Below are 15622 nucleotides of genomic sequence, written 5' to 3'. Positions count from 1 at the left end.
TTTCTTTATGTACGTCTTTCTTTTAATTTTAAGAAGGAGGCAGGGTCACCGTGTGTGCGATCAGGATGGTGGTGGCATCCAGGCTTTGTGGCGTTCTCCACACTAGAGGACGTTAGCGGAAGAAGAGGCTAAATGACGGGTCTATGGCCTCCGTGTTGAGACGGTCACCCAACTTCCAGCAAGGTTCGTAGGCCCCTGGACCCGGGGTCTTCTGTGGAATCAACGCCAGATTACACACACAACATCTCCATGCCGTCCATTTGAAATACCACAACAAGCCAGACCAGAAAACAAAAGAGCCCAAAGAGAAACATTCTATTTTCTTCACTTCACGTTGTAATGAAATGTTCAATCCAATGTTAAGTAATTCACAGAGCGTGTGCTGTACATGTCTGTGTGAGGCATGTTTTCTCTTCTATTATGTAACTCATTGGGTAATGTTTCGTTCGACTCCCAGGATCTGATAAAATGCAAAATTAGCGCTTTAAACTTTAAACCACAGTGACGTCATTACTGAATCAAATAAAACAAAACACTTTTTACTCGCTTCCCAACCATTTTACTGCCACAATGCAGCTGGGAGGTTATAAAACAGATCGAAAAAGTATAAATTCACCGTATAACATTACGACGGGCAGCCGTAAATGAGAAGGACCGGACTCACAGAGTGAACACAGTGGAGCCGCGGCAGGTTGGATTTGAAGCAGGAAGTGATGCCTTTTCCTGGTCTTGTCTGTGGATTATAGTGGCACGGCGAAGGTCCCTCCCTCTAAAGGGGCAGAGATAGGAGCTATTATTGATTGACAGATTCATTGATTGTCAGATTGTGTGATCAAGCCTCATTATGCTGTAGACCCAGGCTGGCATGTAAGCATTAGCATGTACTCACGTAGGCGGCGCTCTGTAGTTGTTGCTCTTTCTTCAATTATCTTTTTGAAAATGTCATAAAGCAGCAGCGTGCAGCCAGGGTTTTGGTTGTTGAACAGAGCTTTTGTTAAAGCAACAACTTAAAACCAACTTCATCGAACGTTGAGATTGCTTTAACCTCAGTGTGCTGCAGATCAACCTGGTCTTGTGTTGTTGGCCTTGAGCATAAGCATAAGGCTTGTTATTTTTCAGTGTTATCTCCATTGAAAACTGTTGCCCCTGACTTTAGTAGTTGCTATTAACATAGTCAGGAATACACGGACAAACAGTAAGCACAACTCATTGATTTTATTCTGGATTAGTTCCAATTCCCTTTGAACAATGTGTTGTTTTTCCAGAGGAGAACATGGACCTTAATTAAGCACAAATCAATGTAAGGACTGTTTGTTCATGTTTATGAGGTGCTTATATATTTAAGTATATTATCCTGAGGGAGACCAACGGAAATAGGTTTATTATTTTATGACTTAGTACAGGGTTCAATCAGAACACGCAAGTAGTACACCTATTGTACATCGTGCCCTCTAACGGCTCAAAAGCAACCTATGAACCTATGAAGCTAATATAAATCTCAGGCAGTCATACACATGTTGGCACATCATTCATCATGAAGGGCTTTGCCCATGTGATCTGTGTTTAAGAGTTGCTCTCTGTCGAACGTCTCTCTCCTTGCCTTTCACTTCCCCTTCCCTCCTACCCACTAACACACATACTGGTCATCACCAGCGGCTGCCATGCAGAAATAGCCTCACCCCTCCTGCCTCAGACATAAAACTGTCTCCCCGTCCCTGAACACAGTGCCAGTCTCTTATTTTCAGCTGCTGTCTAGTTCTGACAGGAGGAGGCGGGAAGGTGTCTTTTCTCTCTCTGCTCCTCGGAGGGATGGCTGCTACCGTTACGTGCCATTTGATCGCCACGGTCGCCAGTTCCCTCGGTCCTCGGGCGAACTGGCCTGCTGCGCTTTGCTTATGCTCCTGGAGGTGCTAATGCAGGTGTATTTTACAGGATGGGAAAACTGTGTGTGTGTCTGTTAGAAGCCAAAGCACCTGTCCTACTTTCCCAATGTGGCGCGCAGCGCGTTGGAAGCCTTCCCCTGTGCGGCAGCGGAGCAGAGGTAACCGGCACATACTGTGAGTGTCTGTGAAACTTGAAAACTTTGACCTGTTTTTCATTGGTGTATAGTAAGACACTGCAATACGGCCCCTCTGATATGAGCTGCATTCCTTTCTTTAAATAATATGAGGCAATTGATCCAAGGATTGTTATTATAATAAATGTTTCACTCAAAAATAAAAATGATAACCTCATGGTGGTGGAAAAGTCAAAAGGATCCATCCTCTGGAAGCCATGTTTCAAAGTTTTGTGGCGATCCAGCCAATCGTTCAGTCTGAATTTGGTCGGCCAAAAGTTTCTATAGTGTTGGAAATAGAAACGACCATACAGCAGATGTTTAGATAGGCGTGTTTTCAGGCAGTACAGTTAGGTTAGAATCCCTTCTGTGCAACAGCAATAAGAAAGGGCGCATTTATTTACACAAAGATGGCTGGGATTCTGACTTTAATTCAAACAGGCATGAATCATAGAGGGAGGATTTGTTCCTTCCGAGAAGCGCGCGCGGTCGATATTGCAAAAAAAGCAAACCTCGTAAATCTAGGACGCACGGTGGCCCGGGGATGGAAAATTAAGTCACATCAGAGTTTCCCTGTTGACTTTCCCAAACATATTCAGCTCAGTGGAGATTTTTGGGATGTGTGAAAATCCTATTATTGCTGGGCTAAGAGGCAAGGCCGGATATCTGACATGATAGAATTCTTCTGGTTCGCTCTACGAACCGTTGGATCCATTTGCAGCATTTTGATCCCCGAACGTCGGACTGCCCACGCCAGGTCAGTCGTCCAGCTGTGGGGAGACTTGTGGAATTTGTGTAGGTGCTTAACCTTTGACAATACAATTGTCTTGGAGTAGCTGTGACACCACTAACAGTAGAAAAAACTGCTTCCAACTCCGAGGTAACAACACCTCCGGGATTTCTTAGCGCCTTTCCTTCTCTGTCAACACTCAGCAGCTGCCAGCACGGCTCAAATATCCATCAGCTACCGGCGTGGACACAGCGGCTGCATCGCTGCAATTTGAACCAAAGCTGAAAAGTCAGCTAGTGCAGTGGCATAACAGGCCTTGGAATCGGGCAAATGATACAATCAGACAGTCCGCGGGATCGCCTTTCTTTGACCCTCGTGGTTGTCATAACTAGCTCGTGTTCAGCACCACACACATTTGGGTCGCAGCTGGTAACTAGAACCTATTGAAAGTGTACTGTAATGAAGCCGTATTGTGGGCCTATGGAAAGACTGAACGGCGATAATAACTGGTCTCGGTGAGGAGATACTTACAGGAGGAAAGCTGATCCGCTGCACGGTCGACCGAAACACCCCATGCCTGCAAGAAGAGGAGAGAAGTGAGAGGAGGGGGGGAGGTTGGACAATGAAAAAAGTGAGAAGAGAAGCAAAAGGCCATGCATGATCAGAGGCAGAGAGGATGAGAGAGCGGGTTGGTGATTGCTTCCCCATCTTTGTTTGCGCAGGCAGATGACAGAGGGAAGGCGAAGTAGTAGGTGACGGATTCAGCGATCAAGGGATGATTCATTGGTCGTCTGCCTCGCTGTGATCGGAGAGTTAAAGAGGCTGTTTGTCGAAAGCTTACTTGCAGGGAATCTTCTCCACCAGTTTTGCTGTTAGGTTGTAGTCACACGGTGAAGTGTTTAGATGCTGGAACAGGGAATAAAGATAAAGAGGTGTTTAAATAGCTATCGGCTACACGTACATTTTGAAGATGTGATGATGTGTTGTTGAAGTAAAAACACACTTAGCCAAGAATCAAAGTGAATCGTGATGGCGTCGTGTTAACACTGCATGTGGATAATAACTCCACTCAACAATAAAGACTGCACCCTTTTGTGGGGAAGTTATGTCACCAAAAACAAGCAACAATAACATACAAACGGGGAAAATGTTGAACTTGGGGCCTAAAGTTATGGGCTTTACAAATTTTATGATTTCTCCATCTTGTATTTCAGTTTTAAGGAATAGTTATTATTAATTATATAAAGAAAACAGGAGTAATGGTTATGAAAATGTTTTCCGTTGTCATTTTATCGGTACAAAACAAAATGAACATTGTTGGCAGTTGCAATGGCGAAAACAAATGTTATTGGCAGCGCAGAAGCTCCAGAGAAGCACCGTCGCTAGTTAGGTAGCTCATGCTACTCGATAACGACAGGAAGTGAGGCGGAGGAACTGCTGCCTGCTGATCGACCGTTGTTGCATTGAACTATGGTAGCAGATAGCAAGCAAGCTAACTAGCCAACAGTCCAGTGGTTCGGTAGCTCACTCCTTTATTTCAACCTTGCAACATGAGGAAGAGGGACCATTATTCCAGGCAGCGCCATGGCCGCCTCACTCCCGGGATCAAAGAGAGGGACAAGCTACCTACCGAGCTAACTAGCCAGCCATCCGTCTCAGAAGAGTGTGGATTAAACATGAATTGCTAATTATGCGTAATTCCTAAAATGTTTTTACATGTGGTCAATTGCATATGCCAACAAGAGGACATCTCTGAACCCCACCTTGTCCCTGACGCCCAGGGTGACGATATTGGGTCTTGGACAGTTTTTGAAAGAGTAGGAGGCCTGGTGCATTAGGACCTCCTGTGTGGAGTCGGTGTGGTTGTACGCCCCGGGGAGAAGCAGATCCCCCTTACGTACGCCCAGAATGCGGGCTTTTCTACCCACACCTTTAAAGCCGTAGGTCTTCCTCACCGGGTTCAGTTCAGCTTCTTCAATGAAGTCCCGTATGTGATAGACACCTGGGATTGGTGTGTCCTGGTAGAAGGTGAGAGGAGAGGAGTTAACGGAATGCGTATAGTACACATATAGTACTTTTCTAAATAATCAAATACACTATATAAGACAGACATAACATAACAAAACAAAAAAGGAAGACAAAGGATCAAATAAAGCAGTTTAAATACATTTTTTGTGTGGAATGAGTCATGCAGTGGTGGGTGAGGCACATAGTTATTGCATAGATATAGTGTAGATATACAGAAAACAAGCTGTAATTTCAGTTAATTCACATGGCATTTTGTTTGCTGAGCTGAGTAGCCTAAGAGCTGGGATCACATTTAGATACACTTATTTTTAATCAGGTCTTGTATGCATTATTACCACAAATGCACTGCGGGCCACCTAGGGACTGTATTCACTGTAGTGTAAATGTTTCAATTTATTTCTGGCAGACAGGGCACTTTGGCGACAGACAATGGGATAGTGCTATGCAATAAAATGCATTAACTGAAAGTCTACTACGCGCACACACAGACACACACAATGAAACAAATGAGCCAGTGTGTCCTCAGACACCACCTACTTTCAGTGTTCCCTGCCACCAGCTCCCCCGGCCACACACGTCCACCTTGTCATCGCCCTGCAGATAATAACAGGATACAAGCAAAAAAACACTCTAGCTTGTATCTTCTACAATGCCATTGCCATGACAACAATGTGTTGATGCATCTCCATATGTTTCATCCGGTTCCTCACCGGTTCAGCGTGTCCTTGTCAGGCACACAGAGAGGCTTTACGGAGCATTACCTTATCTGTTCTATCCCTGGAAATGTTACCGACGTTAGAGACGGCCTTGTTTTTCCTGGTGGCCCCGTCCTGCGCCGTACTCATTGTTGCTGGCTATCTAATCCACTGGAGATCCAGTGACACCAGACCACCACTAAAACTGCAACTGTTACTATAGCAGCCACTGCGCCGTTGATCAATTTTTCAACAAGCTTGCCTGGTGGAGGGCTAAATTTAGACCTGCCGACCAGTTTGACTCAAAGTAAGACACAATAGCAAAGCCACCATCAGCGTGATCACAACACATCCTACAGTTAGTCCTTGTTATCATTGTGGAAGGAAACTCTTGATTGGAATACATAAACACAGCCATTAAAGTGCGAATTAGAATACATGCCAGTTCTACTAAATATCTGATAGGGGCCAGGCTGTTTACAAGCACTAGTTTCCAAACTGGGTACACCCAATGTCCAGTAAGAGGAGGAAACGACAATGCAACTTTTTCAATCCGCGGTGAAAGAGCGCACGAGGCAAACGAATGTGATCAAAAACTCGAAGCCCGGTTTGGGACATCTGGAAGGATTCAGCCAAACGACTTCTCTCGCTCTGGTAGATTTATTTGTCAGATCACAGGTCAAGTATCAGCGCTGCGTTTGCAAAGGCAGGAGCAGTTCTGTCGGCCCGCAGGCCGGAAGAACAACTGACTAACATCAGGAAGAACATTACATTTTGTATTTCTTGTTAGATATAAAAGAAAAGATTTCTATTGGCCATAAACTGGCGTCGAGGAGGAGCAGGTCCTCTCGCCGCACCACAAGATCCAATCACATGCAATGTGTGGTCTCCTAACATTAATGTAAACATAAGGAACAAAGCGTGAGTGTTGTGTGGTGCTTGGTGTGTCTCTAAATCTGGACCCTTATCAGCCCTGCGTCTGCCTGGTTCGCACTTTCTGCTTTTCCTCTGACCTTGCACTCCTCAAGACAGTGACTCCCTAAATGAGCACTAAGAAAAAGCTTTTGATTATCAGCTTCTACCAATTAAGAGAGCGCATTGCTACCACCGGAAGAAAGACTACTCTCATCCGGGGTTAGGGTCTGTAACTAGTGTAGCATTTGAGCATGGTGGAGTAAGAAACGTCATGTCATAGTCAGCAGGGCCTTTAAGACAGCAGCGTGTCTGTACCCTCATAACTGTGTGCGTCATGTTAGCCGAGAGAAAATTGTCTGCTCTCAAAATGTCTACACGACCTCCTGGGGACTCGTGGGGCAAAACTATATGTCCTCGGTAAAAGAACATGATGGTCCGTATCCAAGGGCGGTTCCCGGCACTCGGATGTGGACAGAGTCCATGTTTGCCTTCCAACTATATATTCCCGCTCCGAGGAAGGAAACCGTTGATTAGTCTTGAACCATGTGTCACACCTCCTGTGGCGTACATGGGCTGGAGCTTTATGTCCACAAGAACAGCAGAAGGAAAGATGGTCACTGAAAGAAGCCACACTAAAGAATCACACACAGGCTCCATGGACGACATGGTCAGATTAAGCAAAGACTTGTTGCAGGGCTTGTCAAGGAAGTCAAATGTGTCCGGAGAGTACAAGAGGAGTTACACGGTTTCAACACCCGATCTACGTTGACTTGTCTATTTGGACAACGCGTGAGCGCAGAGGACAGCTGAGACTGGTGTAACATGTACGGTGCAATTAACGGCATTTTACAGGTTGCCTTCAGCTAGACACTTTCTCTTCTGAAGCCCTGCGAATAACTGCATTTGACAAGGTGATAAACCAACTCAATTTGCACCTGAAGTTGCAGTTTATCTCTTTTGCAACCAAAGCCGTTCTTGTGCAGTCTGAAAAGGAATGTTGCACCTTTTAGACACAAAAATCAAATCTCGGGTACTTAGTGAATTACCTCTCTGCGTCATAGTTTATTTTGGTGTACAGGCGGTTGCTTAAGTGTATTTGCAATGTGTTAAAAATTGAAGTGGAGCCACTGAATATGCACGACTGAGCAAGCCACAAACAAATGGAGCACTTAGTATTCCCAGCTGACAATCAAAAATCACACAACTGTACAGGAATCTCAGTTTAAACGTTAAGAAAATTCAAGTCCGACTAAAAGCAGCAAACAAAGTGCACACAAGAAGCACCGCTGAGGTCCACAATAGAGCTTTATTTCATCATCAAAACAAACTTAGTATCTCTGCAAGCTACTGTAACAAACTCAAATCAGAAAACACAAAAAAGAATCAAACAGGTACACCTCTATTTACACCATGGTTTCTGATGTACGCTCAATCACATTCACCTTGTGATTGGGGGCAAATGCCAAGTAAGACATGAGGCAGACAGCTTCTACATGGTGCTGCATTAACAGTAGCAGACAACACACGGCCAATTCAGTCAGTATGGGAGCCGGACCGTACAAGGCTTATCCAATGTCGAGTACCATTGTGTGCACTTGAAATAGAAGCCTTTGATCCCTCTCAGTGCTTTTATTTTAATGACAATACAGATTTGATATGAGCTTATCTGAACATTAAGAGGCATTGGCTGATGCTCCTCAGTGCTTTTGGAAATTAACAGGGGACAATTTAAATCAGTAAACATTTCATTTGTAGTCTAGGCAAGAAAAAAAAAAAAAAAGAAAAAAAAAAAAAGATCCTATCAAAAATGGAGCATCCTGTCCTCAATACAAAAATGGGAATTATTACAGGGTATACAAACTCAAGGATCCATAACTGAGAAAAAGACAATTTTCAAAACCAGGTAGATTGCAATTTTTATTGGAAAACAAAAATGTACAACTTGGAATGGATTATTTGAGGCATGACCAGAGGCCATAAAAAAAAAAAAAAAAAAAAAGTAAAAGTAGTGAGTAAAACATTAAAAAGCATGTAAGATTAGTTGTTTTCTGGTATATAGAACAGCAGATACAAAAAGAGTTTGTACGAGTACCTAGGAGATACACCCGTGTCATTTTTTTTGCAGTAGTGCAATGCTGAGAGATTTCCATATATACTTTGTCCGTAGTCCATGCAGAGTTTAAACTCCTCTACATTGTTTCCATGCCAACAGTGTTGCCAAGAGACAATTAGCTGACAGGTTTCCAATGTCGCCATGCGTGGAGGGGCCCCGAGCACACAAGACGGGAAGATTCGAAGTTCTTCGGCTCCCAGGGGCCTCCACAGGCATCTGGTTGTATGACCATTCAGTCACTCCAAAACACCATGACAGCAAAAGAAAGGGACATGGGACAAGAGCCTATGCAGTTTACATGCAGTTCCTTTGGACAGCAGAGGGGGCAGGGACGAAAGGGGGCTATTAAGATTTTACAGATAAATTACACAAAGAAAAAAAGGCAAATTATTTATATACGAAATCTGTACAAGGCCTTCACTTCGCCGTCATCATTTGTACGAACTCTGCGGGGGCGAGAAAAGAAAAGTTGCAACTCAGTTTCCGGCAAGTGACTCCAACTCAAAATATGCAGCAATCTCACATCCACCAACCTTCATAGTTGACTTGTCCATCTCCGTCAATGTCTGCTTCTCTGATCATCTCGTCCACTTCTTCATCAGTCAGCTTCTCTCCAAGGTTTGTCATCACATGGCGCAGCTCAGCAGCACTGATGTAGCCATTGCCATCCTGAAAAACAGAAAAACCATCGTAAAAAAAGACCCAAGACCCAAGGATTTTTCCACAGCTGTGCGCTTGAAAGTTTGACGGCTTTTACCTTATCAAAGACGCGGAATGCTTCTCTGATCTCCTCCTCGCTGTCTGTGTCCTTCATCTTCCTAGCCATCATAGTGAGGAACTCTGGGAAGTCTATCGTTCCATTTCCTTTCAAACAAAAGACAAAAACAATCTTTGATGAGGGATTTCCAGTGATACAAAGCAGTAGGTGGGTGGTCAGCAAGTTATTTTTATAAAGACCGATTAGGTTCTTACCATCAGCATCCACTTCGTTGATCATGTCCTGCAGCTCTGCCTCTGTGGGGTTCTGGCCCAGAGAGCGCATGACTGTTCCCAGCTCTTTAGTGGTGATGGTGCCATCGCCATCCTTGTCAAAGAGCGAAAATGCCTCCTTGAACTCTGTTTTTAAAAATAAAGTAAAGGAGCGTCTTCAGTTTGGCAGGTGTTTTACCAACAGCTACATATAGTGGCATAACTGGTGATATACAAACAAAACACAAAACTACGCGTGTGCCTAAATGTGGCTGTATAATGAGCCTTTTCCTGAAGTCTATGACTGACCAGTTCAGGGTTTGAGACCTGCCAAAGACTGAAAACGGTATTACATAACTTGTTTCAGTTATAAACAAGCTACAACATGCCGAGTGCTTCCATTTTGAGTTCCAACTGCAGTAGTTTTTTGCTAAACGAGGGCAGCGACTGAGACGGCACAGTCGGGCTACATCAGCAGCAAATTACATTCTGAGTGGTTTGGTGGAGCTGCGAAGGACAAGCAGCCATGACACCCATAAAGACTGATTAGGTGTCGAGTCATACGGCAGCTCATCAAGATCATAAAACCAGCCCTACCACTGGGTAAAACGCACTGGGCAACACCCTTTTTGTTATGAGGAAAAGCTTGTTCTACTGCGGGAAATGTCATGGGTGGGTGGGGGGGGGGGAGGTTGCTAAATCCTTTGATATGGGCCACGAAAATGCCAAAATCTGCAGTTGCGAATGGCACATCAAATTACTGTAAATTACCCAAAGTCAGCAGAAAATGTTGGTCAGGTGATGCTGTTCATACAAACTGACAGTCAGCGAAACGGCGAGGAACTAAAAGCGGAGGCCATGTAATACACAGAGTGTACGATCAGCACATTGTGAAACCTGAGACCAAAGCGGAAGCAGGGAGATATAATCAGGGAACTTGCTACAACTGTGCCACATTTTATACATGCACTGCATTCATTACAGCAAGTGTCTCGGACCGCATACTGGCTGCAATGCCGCGACACGCTGCTCCTGCATGATTTAGATTACGGCATCTAGCTATCATCTCATAATCAGTGTGCCAAGTCAGAATTCCCATTCCATCGAATGAAAAACACACCCAGGGCAAAAGACACATCATGAACGGCATATATACAGGCCACCGCCAACACCTCAATAGAATACACAGTCTTTCCAGATTACATCATATTTTACATGGTAACCATGAAAATGCAAAGTTTTCCATGAGGGAGTCCTTCTGCACTCGAGAGCCAGCAAGCAACAGCCGTTTCATTCATTCCTGTTTTATGACCAGCAGGCTGCCCCGTGGAACGCCTTAAAAGGAAGAAGTATAAATCCACTGCAGGGGATGCAAGGATCCATAACGCAGGCCCCTCTGCAGGAGGAGAGATGCATGTCTTACCAGCAATCTGCTCTTCTGTAAGCTGATCAGCCTGTAAGGAAAAAAAGAAAAGGCATTAATATTACGAATTAGCTTCTGCATCTTAGAAAAAACCTGGCTTTAAAGTCAAGGCCGCCCAGGCGTGTACCGATGTCGCAAACACATCGTTGTGCGGATTTTATAATGGAAAATAAGGAACTACAACTGAGAAAAATAGGCGTTTTCCTTGAGGTGCAAACATTCCGGCTCCTTAAATTTGGAGGGGCAAAAGTCGCTGTGTCCAACACACGTTAGATCAAAAATACTGACATATGAATGTTCGATGACTTCATCACCGACGATTACGGTTTGGGCGGTAAACGTTAGCTAGGGCGCGCTAAAGTTAGCCTGCTCTGCTTTTACACCGGCTCACAGGGACAGACCGTAAAAACACCAACGACGTTGTACGCTTCAGTTCAAAACAACTGACTAATTCAACAGCCGTCGCAAGCGAGGCTGCTGTCTTCAAATAGTTTCTATAAAACAGCGGTTTTAACATTAGGAGGGCTAAACATTTGACATCGCACATGAATGTTCGGCGCACGTCACAATTTAGCGACGCCAACGCAAGAAAAGAGCTGGCGTTGTACGGGTACGTAACTAACGCGATACACCCTGGATGCCTTCAGGTGGGACTGCGTTAAAAGCTTTGACCACTAACTTAAGACTAAAGCATCTTTAGCCCGAGTTAGCCTTGTCTAAAAGCTAGTATTTACTAGCCACTAGCAAGCTGTCATTTATTCTGCCAGCACTGCGGTAGTCCAAATGCATTCAGTTCACCCACTGGTGGCGTTACCTTCTATCGACACTCATTTCGCACATAAAAAAAAAACTACTCCGGGACAGTAAAGTAATTCAAGAAATTGTGAATTGTTTTTTTCTTACCATTTCGATTTAGATGCAACGGCTGGTTCAAGAGAAAATCCGTTTCAAACCAAAGCCAACACGACGCCTGAGCGGACTGACAATCTGTATGAACACAGTGAGGAAGAGGCGACCGGGCTCGCCTTTAACGGCTGTCCTATAACTCCTCCTCTCCACAATATCACTCCGCCAGCTCCGCTTTTCCTCCTGTATAAAATTAACCAAAAACGCCTTTGAATGAATTGATCGCCACAAAATAAAAATCAAGACACGTTTTTCCAGACGCACTTGTGGCCGCTGCGAATGTTTTGACGTCGACCTTTCAGTTTGAGTTGTGTATTGCTGTGGGTCTACTTAGCGGAGTATGAATACTTTCTGCTACTCTGTGATGGGGCACAAGACGTAGCAGAAAGAAATGGCGCTCTCTGATTGGTGTGTTTGTACCTGCAATGCGTCACTCCCGTGGTCTGCGCTGCCGCTGCATGTTGTCCATAGTCATCCCAGTCAGCGCCACAGGCTCCGTAGACAAGCTTGTTGCACAGTGTGTATACATATGGGCATCATCTTTAGGGAGACCCAGTTAGCTAGTTTAAGTTATTAGCAACAAATAGCACATTTTGTTACTTGTAATTGATATATTAGTGACCCCATGTTTACGTTTCCTGTTGTTTCAGTTTTCTGTCTTTTGATTACATTACTTGTGTTTTTTATCAGCATGCTTATATGTTTTTCCTAAAATTGCTGTTTCAGGTCCCTGCAGAATGTTAAATGTTGACTTTTCCTCCTAGTCTTCCTCGCTTTAAAATGTGCCCGTTGAGATGCAGTGTCAGGGCTCTGGCCTAATAGTTTGTAATAAGGAGCAGTTGGTGCATTCATCATATGTGACGGTGTCCGTGGCGGGCGTTAAGGTCAGATGACTGTGAGTTCTCGGGTCTAATTATGCTGCTGCTGGTGTGGACGGGAGAGCCTGATGGCCTCCAGTTGCTGCGGCGATCTCCCGGCGACCAACTGTCTCCCCTGATCCCAGGGGAGATGCTGATGAGGAGAAGGTTGCAAGAGGGCGGACAGGGATGTGCAAGAAAAAGGACTTGAAGAAACACTCGAAGAGAATGCAATAGAATAGAAATCTTTATCCCCCCCCGCCTTCGTTCCTTTCTTCCCAAATTCCACTGCCTCCCTTATTATCAGACTCGGGTGTCACGCTGCGAAGTAGAGAGCCGGGATTGTGAGGAGCTTCACATCTCACACGAAAGAAATGAGGATGCAAAGTGGCTCCAACTTCCATCTGGGCTGTTTGCAGAGGTGACGCTGCCTGTGCCATGTGATCTGCTGCTCAGCAGCATTAGAATCAGCCAGCCCCCCCCCCCCCCCCCCCCCCGTCCCCCACCCGCCCTCCTCCATCCTAATCTGGAGCACATTGGATTCTTTTCAATGTGAATGTTAAATCTGTTTTTCTGCGATGGGGTTTTTGTCTCAGCGTCGATTATGCAATGCCAAAGGTGGCGGCACAAAGGCCTTGTCACAAGTAACCCGATTAACTGAAGCATGTGTCAAGGGGGGACATTTTGAGGTGTGTTAATTTGCTTTTTGGAGTAATCTTGTCCCATTGTAAAACCAAGTCTCCAAGAGCACCTAAATGCGTTTCTTTCCGGTGTTTTTAAATGTTTCGGGTAACTGCCATAAGGCTTCTGGGCCAAATTGCTCCAATAAAACTGTTGACGAGAGACAATGGTTCACTGTTGGGCCGTAAATAATTCTAAATCAGAGTGCACTTTTTTTCCACCATCCATCCACTTTGCCCAATCGGCTGTCTGGTTGGTTGATGACAAGCCCTTCAGCGACCCCCGGCTCCCCGATGACCTCCTCCAGGGTCAAAGGTGATTGCAGGTAGGAGGTTAACACGGGTAGGGAATATTGGAGCTCAGTAGAGGCGACTTAATGGTCTGTAATAACCTGAAACCTGAATCTCCAGGACTCCGTAAGTCAGTCAGTCAACACGGAGCACAGTACAGTATGTGTTACAGTGTTTTGTTTTTGCATTATGGATGTTTGGTGTCGTGTTATCTCATTATTAATTTTGTTTTTCTCACTCAGATGGAACAATGTGCGCGCGAGCACATGCACTCACCCCTTCTTTATCAGCTCTGTGAATGCGTAACTACTCGACATAAACGGGTCCTTATCGGACCAACGGCCCGACCCCAGAGCGTTCTTTGTAAGAAGGGCTGCTGTTTTTTTCCGTACAGGGGTGGAGGGTTCAAAGGTCAACATGGTTCAGCAGAGGGAATGAAGTCAACCTTCCGTCCTCATTAACGTCTACTCCCAATGGCCTGTAACATCACTCCCCGCGATAGCAGCTTCGATTGTTCCCTTTTCGCGGGAAAAACAGAACAAAACCCTCCCGCACAGTTCAAATGTTGGCAGTTGGGAGGGGAGGAGGGTGGGGGTAGACGCGATGGCAGAAAAGTCCAAACAGTGCGTGGCGGGGCATCGCATGGCGGGGTACGGCACAAATCTTGCTTAACTGGTGTGTTGGGAAGACTTTTTTTTAAATGGACGGGCCGCCGGCGACAAATATGAGAAGATGTTTACCGCGGTGTAACTGAAAGACGCGGACGCCATCACTAATGTATGAGGGCTTTGTAATGCACCTGCTGGTCCCCGGCCAGGCGAGTGGATCGCCTTTCATAGGACAGGACGGAGGGTTGCTCGTGTGCCACGGACGGCGAGGCCAGGTGTGCGAGGGACAGGAGGCCTCCGCGTGTGTGCTTTTGTGTGCGTGAGGTTAGCCTGAGGGACCACTTTGCGAATGCGTCCACATAATCTGCACTGCTGGTAAGCAGAACAAGGGTAAACCTGTTCATGTGCACACATTCATTTTTTTTATGACCTAAGGGCCGCATGTGACCAGCGTCAGAGAGGAATTCACGATTATCGCCTCCCGGCGTGCACCGGCCAAAGGTCTGCGGTAAAGTTGACGGCCTGGTGCAAACACTCCTAGTACCGTCGAAAAAGCCCCCCCCCCCCTGAGCCAAGCCCATCCTGGCCTACCTGTGTCTGAGAGAACGACATGTTTTGCCAAAATTACATCGTGAGGCAGAAATGATTAATGGCCTCAAATCGGATAAGATGATTTGGACGGGCCCCGCTATTCGGTGTCCACCGGGACCAGATCCCCCATCTCCAGAAACATGCACGCCAGTGGTTTTATACGAGGGGATCTAAGGGACAAAACCACTTACTGGCTAATAGAATCACCCCCCCCCCCCCCACCCCCTTCTCAGTCTGCCTCCAGGTTGTCTGCTGCAATCGGCGTGGAGCTGGAGCTCAAACGCCGCAGCAGTGCAACAGTGCTCCGTGGAACATTCCAGAAGTGTGGCCCCTGGGCAGGCGAAGGCATTTGATCCGTATCTCAAACAGGTGTCTCTGTGCTTGCTACGGGTTTTTTTTTTGTTTCTTCTTCCGCAAGTCCAGTTTTTATTCTGGTATGATCTCAGTTTTCACACACTTGTCCTGCAAATCCTGCGTAAAAATGAAACCGGTGGAAGCGAGAAGTCCCGCAAAGGGCAACGTAAGGGCCACTTTACTGCTGTAGTGCGTAAACCGCAATAAGGAAGTGGCCCTGTCCTTGTGTTACAATGCCCTGTCCTTGACCCCCCCCCCTCCGCCTGCAGTAGCGTAGGCCAGGTCTGTCTCTCTGCAGTGGCAGCAACCTGCAGAAGTTGTCCCGCTCCACGTCCCCGTCCCCCCCCCCTCACATGATGATCTCATTCTGCGAGGGGGGGGGCAAGCAGGCGCTACCGCACGCCGT

The 15622-nt window shown here is 45.9% G+C and overlaps 2 protein-coding genes across 2 annotated transcripts; both read right to left on the bottom strand.

Moving 5' to 3' along the window:
- Positions 1-5722, bottom strand: stpg4 (sperm-tail PG-rich repeat containing 4). The gene is made up of 7 exons (XM_040178633.2): positions 5576-5722; positions 5352-5408; positions 4550-4804; positions 3628-3692; positions 3318-3363; positions 665-769; positions 1-211 (listed from the first exon to the last, which is right to left on the bottom strand). The coding sequence occupies exons 1-7, from the start codon at positions 5657-5659 to the stop codon at positions 113-115; spliced, it is 711 nt and encodes a 236-aa protein (XP_040034567.2). The 5' UTR covers positions 5660-5722; the 3' UTR covers positions 1-112.
- A 1989-nt stretch (positions 5723-7711) lies between these two features.
- calm2a (calmodulin 2a (phosphorylase kinase, delta)) lies at positions 7712-12219 on the bottom strand. Its single transcript, XM_040178529.2, has 6 exons — positions 11833-12219; positions 10930-10960; positions 9510-9653; positions 9295-9401; positions 9071-9206; positions 7712-8983 (listed from the first exon to the last, which is right to left on the bottom strand). The coding sequence occupies exons 1-6, from the start codon at positions 11833-11835 to the stop codon at positions 8955-8957; spliced, it is 450 nt and encodes a 149-aa protein (XP_040034463.1). The 5' UTR covers positions 11836-12219; the 3' UTR covers positions 7712-8954.
- Positions 12220-15622: the final 3403 nt, after the last annotated feature.

The sequence above is a fragment of the Gasterosteus aculeatus genome, chromosome 6 (assembly GCF_964276395.1).
Source record: "Gasterosteus aculeatus chromosome 6, fGasAcu3.hap1.1, whole genome shotgun sequence".
In the NCBI taxonomy this organism is placed as follows: Eukaryota; Metazoa; Chordata; class Actinopteri; order Perciformes; family Gasterosteidae; genus Gasterosteus; species Gasterosteus aculeatus.
The sequence above is the reverse complement of the archived record's forward strand: the minus strand, read 5'-3'. Positions and strand labels throughout refer to the sequence as shown.

What these genes read in the sequence shown, in the direction of transcription:
- stpg4 (XM_040178633.2), bottom strand. Translation starts at nt 5,659, where the DNA reads ATGAGTACGGCGCAGGACGGGGCCACCAGGAAAAACAAGGCCGTCTCT. An exon ending in GTGGAGAAGATTCCCTGCAA is followed by an intron (nt 3,364 to 3,627) that starts GTAAGCTTTCGA and finishes CTCTTCTTGCAG; the next exon opens with GCATGGGGTGTTTCGGTCGA. An exon ending in AGCGGATCAGCTTTCCTCCT is followed by an intron (nt 770 to 3,317) that starts GTAAGTATCTCC and finishes CTGCCCCTTTAG; the next exon opens with AGGGAGGGACCTTCGCCGTG.
- calm2a (XM_040178529.2), bottom strand. An exon ending in TACAGAAGAGCAGATTGCTG is followed by an intron (nt 9,654 to 10,929) that starts GTAAGACATGCA and finishes TTTTAAAAACAG; the next exon opens with AGTTCAAGGAGGCATTTTCG. An exon ending in CAACGAAGTGGATGCTGATG is followed by an intron (nt 9,402 to 9,509) that starts GTAAGAACCTAA and finishes TTTGTTTGAAAG; the next exon opens with GAAATGGAACGATAGACTTC.